Source organism: Rhineura floridana, chromosome 4, assembly GCF_030035675.1.
Source record: "Rhineura floridana isolate rRhiFlo1 chromosome 4, rRhiFlo1.hap2, whole genome shotgun sequence".
Lineage (NCBI taxonomy): Eukaryota > Metazoa > Chordata > Lepidosauria > Squamata > Rhineuridae > Rhineura > Rhineura floridana.
This window is the reverse complement of record NC_084483.1, coordinates 93,908,230-93,922,700: the sequence shown is the minus strand read 5'-3', so window position 1 is coordinate 93,922,700 and position 14,471 is coordinate 93,908,230. Positions and strand designations below refer to the sequence as shown.

At 38.4% G+C, this 14,471-nt stretch overlaps 1 protein-coding gene across 2 annotated transcripts in view; it reads left to right on the top strand.

Moving 5' to 3' along the window:
* MAN1A1 (mannosidase alpha class 1A member 1) overlaps window positions 1-14,471 on the top strand; it is a 98,284-nt gene that overhangs the window by 72,470 nt on the left and 11,343 nt on the right. For both annotated transcript variants that reach the window (XM_061623717.1, XM_061623719.1), the window contains exons 6-9: window positions 2,012-2,135; window positions 3,797-3,890; window positions 7,724-7,839; window positions 12,050-12,269. In XM_061623717.1, coding sequence (XP_061479701.1) covers window positions 2,012-2,135; window positions 3,797-3,890; window positions 7,724-7,839; window positions 12,050-12,269 — 554 coding nt within the window. The remainder of the gene's footprint in view (window positions 1-2,011; window positions 2,136-3,796; window positions 3,891-7,723; window positions 7,840-12,049; window positions 12,270-14,471) is intronic.

The following is a 14,471-nucleotide window of genomic DNA, read 5'->3' as shown; positions in this document are numbered from 1 at the left end:
GTCAATCAAAAACCTTCAAGGGTATACATCATTAGGTTCATAAAAATGTCATATTGGATCCAGCAGTTATGCAACCAACTGTTACAAACAGGTTGTCAGTAACTAGACATATATTTCACTATTCTGCTATACAGTGTTCCTGCAAAATGGTGAATATTGTGGCAGGTGGTATTAGGGTGCGTGGAGGATTTGTTTCATAAATAGAAATTGCACAAAGATCTGAAAATTACACAGTATTAGCCCTCTAGGTTGGACCATACAAAGGAAATATATCAGTTCAAAATGATAATGCTGCATTCCTTATCAAAAGCCCTAGAGATGCATCTTTATTCAACTTGACCAGGTATATTTCTAAATCTTGTTTGTAGTCAACTGAGTCTCAACATATAGACCACATTAGAGCAGATCGTGAGGCATAAAAATCTTACTATTTCTTTCACCTTTCCTGGATTATGCTATTCTTTCTTTGCCTATGCGTTTGTCACAAGTATCTAGTCTTCCTTGGCTGTTGAGATAATTGAATAAGAAGACTGGTACACAAACTCAGGGCAATATGCTGTTTCAAGTCTGAACACTAGATTGACCCCTTACACCTGTTTTAAGGAGTGAGAGGATAGTGTGTTAACAACCCTTCTTTCATCTGAAGTGAGAGCTCTCAAAACAAGACAATATGGTTATTCACATGCACTGACAATCATCACAGCTATGGTCAATGAGTTTTCTTTTAATTTAGTTTACTTCTTCTTGGCTTTGGAGTATGTTATATAGTTAGTTAGTTAGTTATATCCCGCCCTTCTTCCCAGTAGGAGCCCAGGGCAATATGGTGGTTCTGGTATTGGATCTCCCTATGAGACAAGTTGCTACTATAAGGAATTTTGATCTAAAGGATTTCACTTTCAGATAGTCTAATTTAGATAGTCTAATTTATTATCATTGCATGGATGATAGCACAGTAGACATGTTCATGGCTCTCTGATTTAGCGTTCTGCTTGCTTTTTCTTTAGAGACCTGATTTAAGGCTGGCTCTCACTGGTGCATATTATCTTAAAGTGTCCTTGTATTTTATTTCCTCCTTCTGTGAGTGAAACTGGGAGAAGTGATTAATTAAAGCCTTAGAGCATAAAGCAGTGGGAAACATGTATTGTTTACTTTTATTCATCAGTGCTACATAAGTGTCTTCTGAAAGGTAGTAAAATGTATGAATGAGATTTACAGAAGTTGGCATATACTACCTACAGAGGAACCAAGCTTATAAACTCATTGCCTGAAAAAGTGCATATGCACATAAAATGCATTAGGACCTGGATTTTTCAATAATGAAATTGCTTTTCTGTGCCTGCTTCTTGAATGCTTGTTATCACTTGAAATGGAATGGCCATTGTGCTAATTTTGGAAAACGCTGAATAATTATATTTAAAAGCAGCATTTTATTTGTCTGACATTGTGCATGTTTAGTGCTTCTTCATAACAGCACCAACCTTTACTTGGGAAGGGCTAGTATCTTTAAGTATTCCTTTTTGTGCTAATGTGTATAAAAGACTTTAACAGTAAATATATTAGGCATCTCTCAACTTGCAGTAGTAGCAAAGCAGTTCAGATAGGCTGAATGTTCTAATATTGAAACAGAACTTAATAACCTGTCTTTGTCTTGACTTTAGTCTATATCACAAATATAATTTATCACAAATATGTTACAAATATAATTTAAGTGAACAGCACTCCTTTGATGTTCAGGTTCACAGAAAAATTTCTTAATGCAACTCCTCTGAGAGTTTTGAACTAGGCGTATTAAGCAAATATCACTCCGAGCACTAACAAGAAATAAAAGCAAACACTATGTGGATATTGAAGATATACCAATGTGATCAAATAAGAGGGGGCCTAGTAGGTCTCACTTCTGTTGCATGATGACAAGTATTGAAGGCTTTTATTTTTCTTGTGAAGCTGTTACACAGTGCATGATGTTGGAATTGTTTTATTTCTCAATCTCATATCACCTTTTTTCTTTTAGTGGCATTGGTCGCAACTGGCCCTGGGCTTCAGGAGGAAGCAGTATTTTGGCAGAATTTGGAACTCTGCATTTGGAGTTTATACATCTGAGTCACTTGTCTGGAAATCCAGTGTTTGCTGAAAAGGTCAATTGTTAAAAGTGTTTTTGCTGTATCACACTTTTGGAAGTGAAACAATTGTTTGTCAAGTGTCTGGAATATCTCCATTTTTGTTAAGTTCATTTGATCCTCTGAACTTCTTTTCAGAGTACAAAAGACTTGCATTGTAGCACTCTTGTCAATTGTTTGATGAATGTAGCATGATAGAGGTGTACCCTTGAAAGAGCTTTCTGTTAAATATCTTAGACTGACCTTGTACTGCAAGCAAAGGGGAGAGAGCATATGTGGATTTTGTCTACATCAGTTTTTGTGTGTGTGTGTGTGTCCAACATAAATCATACTGTGCTTGCCTGTTATAGCAAGAAACAAAAGACAAAATTGCTGGAATCAAATATGTCTTAGGGGTTTTTTTTTGCTGTATCATTGGAACCTCTCCCTTGCCTTTTAGTGCTTGCCTGTTATGGAACAATAATTTGTTCTAGTTGCTGAGCCAAAGAAAATATTTTTTAGCTATCTTGGGTGGAGATCTAAAAACATAATTGTCACCAATACGTTCTGTATACAAACGTAGGCTGCACTTTGAACAATATGAAGCCATTAACCATAATTAAGCAAATTAGCCTGTACATACAGCCCAAGCACTTCTGCTTCTCTGCTCCCTAAGTAGTCCAGGAAAACAAACTGCAGAGTGGCTGGTTTACATTATGTACGAACTAGCACACATTGTTTGCTTCTGTCATCAAACAAAGCTCAATTTGCATCCAAGAATAAACCTTGGCTTCAGATCACATTGTTTGGAAAGAGAACGCTGGTTGGGATGCAGTGCTAAGCCATGTACTCTGTGGTTTGTTTCCCTGCTCAACTCAAAGAGCAGTGAAGCAGCATTGCTCAGGAAGCAGTTCATAAACAGGTTGTTTTGTTTTTAATGCGGTTAATAGCTATACATTGTGTTCAAATGCAGCCCTTTGTTCTTGAACATCAGATCCCACAAACATATACTGAGGATTAACAGAACACGGTTACTTCTCAATATATGTCTAACACTAATCTCATTCTTACTTTTGCAGCCATGGTAAACAAATTTCCTTTAATGTGTGAGAGAGAGAGAGAGAGAGAGAGAGAAGCTATTAATTAGCTTCTCAAATTAGGTCTTGACAATGTCAGTCCCAGTGTAGACTCTGTGTATAAGTGAGATGGAAGGAGGTTGCAAACCAGTATAAAATGGTGGCTTGGATCCTAATCAGTCCTGTTCAAATGGAAGGGTTCCCTCAGTTTATGGAGAAAACTGGGATCCAGCAAAGGCTGTTGCTGGAGTACAGAGGGAAAGCAGCATTTTTTGTCGATTTCTCTTTTGCTAGCTCTCATGCTGCCCCAGAGGATCCCTCAATTCTCTGGAGCAAATTTTTAAGGGGCTACAGAGAGAAGGGATGATTGGCAAAAATAAGAGTGTTGCAAAAGTGGAATTCTGCAATCCAGTACATGTCTACTCAGAAGTAAGCTCCATTGGGTTCAATGGGACTTACTTCCAGGTAAGTGTGTATTGGATTGCAGTCTTAGTTAGGATCTAAGCACTTGCTTCCCTTAAATTTGAATAGTGTTACCTTTTTCTTTTATTATTTGGCAAAGAATAAATCCTTGATAGTGCATACATTTAAAAGAAACAAAGTGATTTATTTATTTTGCCATAGGTTATGAACATTCGAAAAGTTTTAAATCGGTTGGATAAACCAGAAGGTCTTTATCCTAATTATCTGAATCCTAGTAGTGGCCAGTGGGGTCAACGTAAGTACATCTGTTTCATGGGGGGCATGTATTCATTTCAATTATCCTTTTGCTGAAAGAAAAAATTGTTATTTAACTACAAGTCACTTCAGCTATATTATCAATGTGGCCAAAATGTAATCACAGCAACCTAGAGAGCATTGGACTGAAACAATAGCCACAGTGGGGCAAAATATCTTCTGTTACTGTTAGACTAGCGGTACTGTATTTCTGAAGGTCACTACTAGTTTATTGCTATTGTTCCTGTACATTTATTTAGCCTTTGTTACTTTAGTATTAAATTGAAAGTGATTTGATGCGTCATGGGTCAATTAGATCTGTCTGTAGCAATAATGGATATAATAGCAGGACTTATTATTGATGAGACTGTGCTTGTGCTATTTAGTCTGCAAATGTCAAGAGTTTCTGAAGTAATTCATTTAGGAAACCGTAAAGGTCATTTAAATGCTGCTATTCAGAGATCAACCTTCCATCACAGAGAGTGCACTCATTCTTTCAAGAAAGGCTTCTTTCCTCTTTGTATTATGAACACTCACATAATTAATGAGGTATTTCTTTTCCTTTACAAAAGTGTTCTGTTTTGTTAGTTCTTCTTAATCCTATCTTGCCATCACAGAATGTTTGTTTGGAAACAGACAGCAAAGGTAGCATTTGAGAAAACTAAATACCAGGTCACAGGCTGGTGGTTAAAGAAGCACACTGTAATGGTGAAGCCTTTAATAAGAAAAAAAGTAGATTCCTTACATGTGTGGTTTTCAGTCTTAAAGAGAAAACAATCATGTCTGTCCTTATAATTTTTGAAGGTATAATTTTAAAAGTGGCAAGGGAGCCCCTTGAAGTTAAATAGACTTATTTTCAAGAGATTTAGTATAGATCTTCAGTGCGTAAGGGAAGCACCACCAGATGAGCTGTAATCCCCAGGTTTCCAGGTTTCATTTAAAAAGAAAGTCTGTGGCCCATAAAACCTAATATGAGGCACTTTGTGCAGGCAGTATTCTGCTCATTAGTTTTGTGAGAAACTAACCTTTTCCTTGCTTTCACTGTTTTCAGCCAGTAAATGAAGTCATAGCAATGACTGACATTTAGGAAAGCAAATCTAGCCAATTAGCCTAGAGTGTCACACCCACTGTCTAGAATAGGTGTTCCTTAACTGTGGTCCATGAGCTTCATTCAGGTGGTCTATGGCATGTTGGTGGATTTGTGGTTGAATATAGGAAATTGCACATCCATTGTATATTGAATGTTTATATTGATTTTTAATTATATCATTATTGCCTTTATTTCTTTTATTGTATTACAATTTGAATTCTATAGAATTACAATTGCTACAACAGGCAAAAAAAAATCATTAAGTAGTCCACCAGGACCCTTGGCAATTTTCAAGTGGTCCCAGGATGGGGGGGAAGTTTAGGAACTACCTATCTAGAAGACCTTCTTGGTTCATTTTAAGGCTTTCAGCTTGGTCTTCCCTATTGGAGAAATGATTGCCCCATACAAAACAATTCAAATATCCAGCCTTGTAAATGTAATGCTAAAGTCAGGATCATTCAGACCATGATATTCCCGATCTCTATGTATGGATGTAAAAGTTGGACAGTGGAAAAAGCGGATAAGAGAACAATCAACTCATTTGAAATATGGTGTTGGAGGAGAGCTTTGCAGATACCATGGACTTCGAAAAAGACAAATAATTGGGTGTTAGAACGAATTAAACCAGAACTGTCAGTAGAAGCTAAAATGATGAAACTCAGGTTATCATACTTTGGACACATAATGAGAAGACCTGATTCATTAGAAAAGACAATAATGCTGGGAAAAACAGAAGGGAGTAGAAAAAGAAGGCCAAACAAGAGATGGATTGATTCCATAAAGGAAGCCACAGACCTGCACTTACAAGATCTGAACAAGGTGGTTTACAGTAGATGCTATTGGAGGTCGCTGATTCATAGGGTCGCCATAAGTCAAAATTGACTTGAAGGCACATAACAAAAAAAAGTCATTCCATCAGCACAGGGATTTACACTGGCAGAATGAAACTTCTCCTTCTCTCTCCTACGCACCCCTTAAATCTGTTCTGCTTAGTTCAAATCCCTGAGAGTAGCAGATTTGGGGAGGTTGTGGAGGAAGCAGAGGGGGGGGAGTATAAATCCATGAGTTAATGGAACAAGGATTATAATATTACTGTAACACAGCCTTTCCCAACCTTTGGGCCCCCAGATGTTGTTGGACTACAACTCCCATCAGCCCCAATCAGCATGGCCAATGGTCAGGTATTATGGGAACTGTAGTCCATCAACGTGTGGGAACGCAAAGGTTGGAAAAGGCTGCAACTGGACAGCATATCTATCCAAAAACAAAAGGTAGCAGTGGAGATAAGTGTTTATAATCTTTCATACACAGATCTTGTTTGATCCCAAAAAATGTGGGGGGTTTTCTGAGTTCATAAACATCTAAAAATTACCAGTGCGAACAAAGTCCATCATTATACCTTTATTGCAGGAGATGACTGTAGATGAGAGAAGGTACATCTGCCTTGCAAACTAGTCCAGTATGTTCATACCTATTTTGCAGGGGAGGGGGAAGAACTAGAGTAGTGTATAACAATCCTGAAGTGTAGTCCAGTGTTATTCTGGTGTGTGGAGGGTTTGGGGGGAAGGGCGGAAGGGAATTGGGGCATTATGAAGTTTATTGCAGCAGCAGTGCAGTTAAGGGCCGGAGAGAGTGAAAGGAATCGGGAAGAATTAAGAATTTCTAGTGTTTGTGGAAAGACATCATTTGGATGCCAAGTCTACCTGTAGATGGACAGCAAGCCTACCCGTTGAGAACGGCAGAGAGGTAGACATGAAATGCAAGTTTCTCAATCACTAAATCTACCTGAAATTGTAGACCTATGTTGATGTTAGTTTTTGTTGGTTTGTTTCTTTGGAATATTCTCTCCCCCGCCCCCCACAGACACCCATGTTCAGCCTTATAAAATTTTGTCATACCCAGTATGGAATGTGCATGGTTACTGAATCAATCACTGTTAACAGCTAATAATGATTTGTTTGCATTTTTTGTTTGCATTATGGCTGTAGAGTATCAGATCTTCAGCTTGGCCTGGCACAGCCAATACTGTGTATCGACTTCTAATAAATGTAGGATTTGATCAAAAGACTTAGGCTGCAATCCATTACACACTTACCTTGGAGTAAGTCCCATCGAACCCAATGTAGCTTACTTCTGAGTGGACATGTATTGAAGTGCAGCCTTAGTCAATGAGTCATTTCCCCCTTTTTAACCTAAGGAGAATTTAAACCAGGTGATTTAAAATCAAGGCTAAAGAGTTACTGGTTCACTTTTTTGAATTCATGTGATTGTATACGTTGCATTTGAGCCATGTGTTTGTTCCACCTATAGAACAGAAACAGTAGAATGTGTTCATCAAGTCAGGAGGGCCCAGTGTTGAGTGTTTTGTTGTTTACTTTATTGTACGGTAGAATTCATCCAATTGGCCCATATACATGAAGTTCTTTCATGCCTACACAGCACTATACTTTAAAGTAATACAATACAGTGGGTTTGGATTTCTAAAGAATCATCTTATTATACAAAAATGTGCTTTTATCATACAAAAGTTTTTTGTGTGAAGCACGTTTATGCTGAATGATGACTAACAGCCTGATCCTTTGCATGTCTACTTGGAAGTAAGTCTCCCTGTGGTCAATAGACCTTACACCTAGGTAAGGGTGCATAGGGTGGTAGCTTAAAACTAATTTCTAGAGTTTCAGGCTTTTGCAGTTCATCTGAAGGTGGAATTATTTTTGAGTGCTTTTCTGCTTATGTTTTTTCAGATCATGTGTCCATTGGAGGGCTTGGAGACAGCTTTTATGAATATTTGCTTAAGGCATGGCTAATGTCAGATAAGACGGATGAAGAAGGCATGCAAATGTATTATGATGCTGTTCAGGTAAACGGGATATATTAATCTATTTAAGAACAGTTTAATAGGTCATGGGGGAAGGGGGCTGTTCACACAAAACAGCTGTGGATCCAATTCTGCTTTGAACCGTTATATTGACACCTTTTTTCAATAGCTTTTATGTTAAAAACATTATTCTTCAGAATGCTACTAGTAACCTTGTAGGATTGTTTCCCCCCATGGCTACAGAGAACAGCAATGACTAAATACTGAAAATCTATATTTTTGAATGAAGCCCTCATTGGCCTTTGTGACTAAGATGTATTTTTATGGCTATTCAAAGGAGATGGGGCATTGGGGTTAAGCAAAAAGAGCAGGTGTGTAATATTTTGCAATACTGTACCAAATGTAGCTCTTTCTGTCAAGTAAAAGGAAGGTTAATGAGTTGGGCTGCAGTCTTTTAAAGAGGTTTAATCAGATAAGCCAAGTAAGACCATGTACCAAAGGGGCCACTGCATATGCAGAATACTGGTAACCCACTGTGTGTACAGAAATCTGCCCTTGCATGACAGCTACATATTCTTCATGAAATACTGCTACAGCCTTTTGGGTGTAGCTTGTGGAGAGAGGAACTGCTGCCAGGAAACTGAGAAGCCCCTGAATTTGTTCACATTTGCACATGAGTTCTTCAAGAATTCTTGGGTAGATAACATCTGGACTGGATGAGTTGTTTGTTTTTAACTTGTCAGCAAGGCCTAGAATTTAATTTCTTGTCACTATTTGTCTCAGTTCTTCACATTCCCTTCCTGAAAAGGTCACTTCATGCACAGCTGTTTGCCCTACATCTTCTGCAGAGAAGACACACAAAATATCCATTCAGCTTCTTTGCAGTCTCCTTTTCCTCTTTCAACACCCTTGCTGCTTATGGTCCAGCCAGCTGCCTAGCTGGATTCCTGTTTCTGGTGTATTTAAAGAATGTGTTATTGTTGGTCTTAATGTTTTTAGCAATCTGCTCATTCTTTTTTGCAACCCTTATTGTCCACTTGCATTTTTTGTATACATTTGTGTTTCTTTTTGTTCTAATTTGGGTAACACTTCCAGTTCCTGAAGGAAGCCTTCCTGTCTCAAAGAGCTTTCTTGATTCTCCTTGTTACCATGTTGACATCCTCTTAGACATGATGGTTCCTTTTCTGATCCAACATATACATTCCAGCTGAGTTTCTATTGTGATTTTTAATTCTGTGCACATCCCCTGAAAAGACTTCCTGGAGTTTTTTGACCCTTTTGACTTTCCCTTTCAATTTAGCAGTTCCATCATGTTGGAGGAGATAACTCTTTTGAAGTAGATTGTAATAGGTTATAGACACCACTTAGGAATACATTTGGGGTTGTCTTCTGGCCCACAGGGTTGTAGTACACAGCAGGGCTGTGGAGTCAGTATGTCAAACTTTCGACTCCGACTCCTCTATTTTTCTACTGTCCGACTCCTTAATAAATGGCAAATGTATATTAATTTTTCTGCTCTCTGACTCCTTCATAAATGGCAAATGTATATTAATGTATTAATATTAAAAAATTAATATTAATATTAATATTAAAATATTAATTTTATTTTGATGTTGGAATCAGTACATTTCTTCTAACTCCGACTCCACCCAAAATTGCTTCCAACTCCACCCAAAATTGCTTCCGACACTCCGACTCCGACTCCACAGCCCTGGTACACAGTCATATAGAATATCTAGAAATTTTCCTTCTTTGTTGTGATCAGAACACACATTTACCTAGGCTAGGTGGGAGTAATTGAAGTTGCCTATGACTACAGAACATCCTCATTTTGGATACCTCCCTGATTTCATTTTCCATCTCAAGATCACTCTAAGCCTTTTGGCTGGGGGGCACAATAATATGTTCCAGGAGTAAATTACTTTTGAGACATGGTACTGCTACCCACAGTGATTCTGTAGAAGTTTACCCCCTTTCAAGATTTCTAGTTCTAGGTTTTTTTTAACATATAGAGCGACACTACTCTGTATGTCATTCCTATATAATGTGTAGCCAGTTATAACACTAACCTGCTAATTCTCTCCATTTCACCAGGTTTCCATCAATCCCACTATATGTATGTTCTTCTTTTAAAAACCAAACACTTCAGCTCCCTCTCCTGGCTCAGAGACTTGCATATAAACACCTGCACATACTGTCTCTCTCCAAATGTCTCTGGCATGTGCATTTTCTTCTGTGGCCCTTTGGCCTCTTTCACTGGCTGTCATGTCTAGTAGTATAGTGGCAAATTCAGAAGTGCAGCGTCCCTTCATAACAGTCACAAATGCCCCCTTTTAAGATTATACAACCTTCTAAGATTATTCTATAATCTGGCAGGGTTGAATACTGCTTTCTGCTTCTCTTTCACTGTCAGCATTTGGCTGTCTTTTCTCACTGCCAGAGATATTGCTTGAATTACTGAATTCAGCATCTACAGGTTTATCTCCTGCTGCTACCAAACTGCTTGATGATATAGATGGGGTAGTATCATCAGGATTCACTGTCTCTTCCTCTGTAATTACAGAATTTTCACTCTCCAAAACTTGGCTTTTTGAAGTAGGAACTAATAGGAACTCCTTTCACTCTGATTGGCTCAAGTCAGCAGGAAACTACAGGGAAGCAAGTTAGAAGTGGCTAACACACTCCCCTTTCATGCTGATTTGCTCATAGGATGCTGGAGACATAGGGACCCTGGTGGGACCTGGCTCCCCAAAAAAGTAAGGGGTCTAAGTCCCCCTGAGACCCTGAATGACTACACCCCTGGTCATTTCCCACTACATAATCATTGTCTAGTTTTGCTCTGTCATGACCAGAAGCATTTTCACATTCATCCCCTTGGGATAATTCAACCCAAGCAGGATATTCCCCTCCTTCTGCTGGCTTTTGCACACAGGTCTATTTAAAAGTGTCTCTGCAATCTTTTTTACTAAGCACCAGAAGTCTGGTTCTATTTCATTGCAAATGGTCCTGTCACCTTGGTACATGCCCAGCTTGTTTCAAAGCTATCCCCTGTACCTAACAACACAAACCCCTCTTCCATCACCACCACCTCTTCTCCCTGGAAGACCCCACAGCTGGTCTTGCATGTGAAATAGGTAGCATTTAAGAAAAGCTACCTTGGAGGTACTAGATTTCAACTTCCTTTCTAAACTTTGCTTCCAGGACCACACAATTACATTTCCCTACATCATTGATGCCAACGTGCACCACAACTGCTTATTCCACTCCTATGCTGTCTACCAGCTGATCTACATAAAGTTTGACATCCACTGTCCCTGCATTAGTCAGGCAAGTTACCAGTGGAATACATACCTAGCCATCTCTGTTTCTAAAAAGCAAATTGCCCGTTACCAGGAGCCTTCCCGCTCCCATTGTGGAGACTTATCTTAAGCACAATAAATTATCAATTTGTCCCCCAAGGAATAATTTAATCTAATAGATTATTTACCTCTCACTTGAAGTAACATTCTCCTTCCCTGAGACCTTCATTCTCCATGACAGCAGAGGTGCTATCATCCTGGGAGTGAGGTGCTACTATCATGTGCCTGATACGAAGTTTCATCCACAGACTACCCTGGCATTCTCTGCTTCTTCAGGTCAACTACGTTGGCCTTAAGGGAGCAAACCTGTTCAAGGACAACCAGTAGCTCTTTGCACTGAGCATGAAATCGCATCTGTCCAGCAGGCAAATAGTTGTACATCTGACACTGTGCAAAAGCCCTCACACCCTTACTGCTTTCTACCTTCATAACACCTTTTTGTTAGGCTTGTCTATTTGAAAATCTGGGATTTTTAAGATGGGGGGGTTGACAGTCATAGTCACAAAGGTAATTTTTTGTAATTCTGACTTGCTTCCCCCAACTTCTTCTGCTTCCATTGGCATATACATGTAATAGCTAATTAAACGATTGTGCTTTTTGGTTTTCTCATCTGCATCCCCAGGATTTTTGTTAGGTCCTGGATGTTTAGATGCTCCAGCTCAGGGCTACAGTTTTGTGGATACTGTAGTTCAGGTTTCTATGTGAGAAATATTTTGGATTGATCTATAGTTGCATCTGCATTTTAGCATTGGTTATATTGCATAACCTATAGAAAACATCAACACACACAAACAGTTCAGTTGATGTTGAAACAGAAGCATCTAGATATGTATTTTTCCTATATGTATTTATTTATTGCAAACTAATACACAATTATTTTTGAACGTTTCTAGTCCATGGAAACCCATCTGATCAGGAAATCTAGCACTGGTTTGATGTACATTGCTGAGTGGAAGGGTGGCCTGCTTGAACACAAAATGGGCCATCTCACTTGTTTTGCTGGAGGGATGTTTGTTCTGGGAGCAGATGGAGCACCTGCTGATAAAACTGGACGCCACATAGAACTTGGAGCTGAAATTGCCCGCACATGCCATGAGTCTTACGATCGTACTAGTAAGCATTGTAAACTTTGTGACTTTTTCTGCATTGAATTCATGTTGCTTGTAATTCCTATCTTCATATGTCTTGGATAGGAAGTGTTATTTCCCGTGAAATTAAGTCCTAGAGTTAGCATGCTTGTGAACAGAGGTAGAACTGCTTTTGGCAACCGTCTCCTGAATTTGGAGTAGTTAGACAACTACACTGGAGCTATGATTAGTAGAGATGCTGTAAGACAGTACCTATAATTAATTTTGTTGTAAACTAAAAAGTTTTACCATATATTCCGGCGTATAAGACGACTGGGCGTATAAGACGACCCCCTACTTTTCCAGTTAAAATATAGAGTTTTATTTATTTATTTATTTATTTATTATTTCAATTTATATACCGCCCTTAGCAAAATAGCTCTCAGGGCGGTGAACAAACAAGATAAAAGTTTGGGATATACTCGCCGTATAAGACTACCCCTGCTTATGACATGCAGGTACTTAGCAGGAAAACTGTCACTTATAAACTTATAAATATTAATATTTGGATTGTCCAGTTGTTTTGTTTTTGTGCCTAGGAATTACCACCAAAAACTGGGGAAAGATGTAAGAAATCTTTTTTTTAAAAGCAACATTAACTGCCTAGACTCTAGTTTCCAACACTATGGAGTATTTATTGATTGATTAAGAGAATTTATATCCTGCCCTTTTGCTGTTAAAAACAGAGCTAAGCACAGCTTACAAATATAGTAAAAACAATAAAAATACACAATCAGAGAAAAACAAGCCAAAATGTTAGGAAAAGGAGTCTTTCACACCACATGCTCAGTTCTAAATACTGTTGCAGCAAGTTTTACAAGTTCCTCCAGTATTCCACTGGTGCAGGCACTCAGACATTCAAAGTACTGTATGTTTCTTAGGTTTTATAAAAGCAGAGCTTTGCTTAACTCAAAATTTCTTCTCCCTTTGATAACCACATCTACACAGGTTCCACCTCCATACTCAAAATGAAACTGAGCCTGGAAGTGTACAACAACCCCACACATACCTTGCTAATTCGATTATCAATGCCAGGATGTCTGTCTTATCGACTACTCTGCTGCTCCCACACACACACACACACACACCGGGCATCATGAAAGACCCAGTCCTGGGCTCAGAAAGAAAATAAATATCTGGTCCTCTTCAAAGTATTGATAAGCCTCTTGTTTTAATTGAAATAATAATTATAAATTCTTGTTCTTATCACTAATGGGAGTTAATTATCTTGCATATGCTGCTGTTGCTTCTATGGCTGTAACGGAGTGAGGTTAAAGATAAGTGAAATGCAAATAGGAAAAAAAAATACAGAAGGCAGTAACACTTTCCTAAATGTAATACCATACCAACCACAACAAGATTCCTATAAGGCAAAAAACTAAGCATCTCACAACCAGTCAGGATTCCTAACCAAAAACCAAAAATATGATAAATGAAGAAATATTTATCTAAGCATAACTATCAAATATATTTATTATTTACACAAACTGTAAAGATATTTATAGTGCAATCCTAAATTTATTTATTCAGAAGCAAGTCCCAGCGTATTCAATGGGGCTTACTCAAACAGGGACAGAACTGCAACCTCAAGTGATAAGCAACTTCATTCACACAACCCAAAATTCCGAATCATGCCACTTTACACTGTTTTGCAACTGTTTATACTTGTTTTTATGGTTATTGGATTTTAAATGGCTTTATTTCTTGTTGTGAGCTGCCTTGGTTTCCAACCCTACCTCACAGGGGTGTTGGAAAGACTCCATACACACACGCACACACTGCAGATGTATAAATACATACAGCCCATATAATAGTTTATTGTCATACCAATTGGTCATTGCAGAAAAATCAGTATTAGTTTTTTAAAAATCAGTATTAGTTTCCTACAGAATAAAAACTGCAATACCTAAGTAAGCCCTGCCTACTTGCTTTAAAATAGGACTGGGGGGGGGCAGAAAGAGAACACAAACACAATTCTTTTTTACATTCACTCCAAAGTCCCATTGATTTTCAGCACATTCATAATCATGTCTACTCAAAAGTAATTCCTACTGAATTCAATAGGATTTACTCTGGACATATGGGATTAGCACTGTTTTTACCCCCAAAAGCAACTATTGGGAAGGTTTTCAAAACACTGCCCAGGATCTGACTCCTACACACAACAGGGGGGAAAACTGAAATGTAT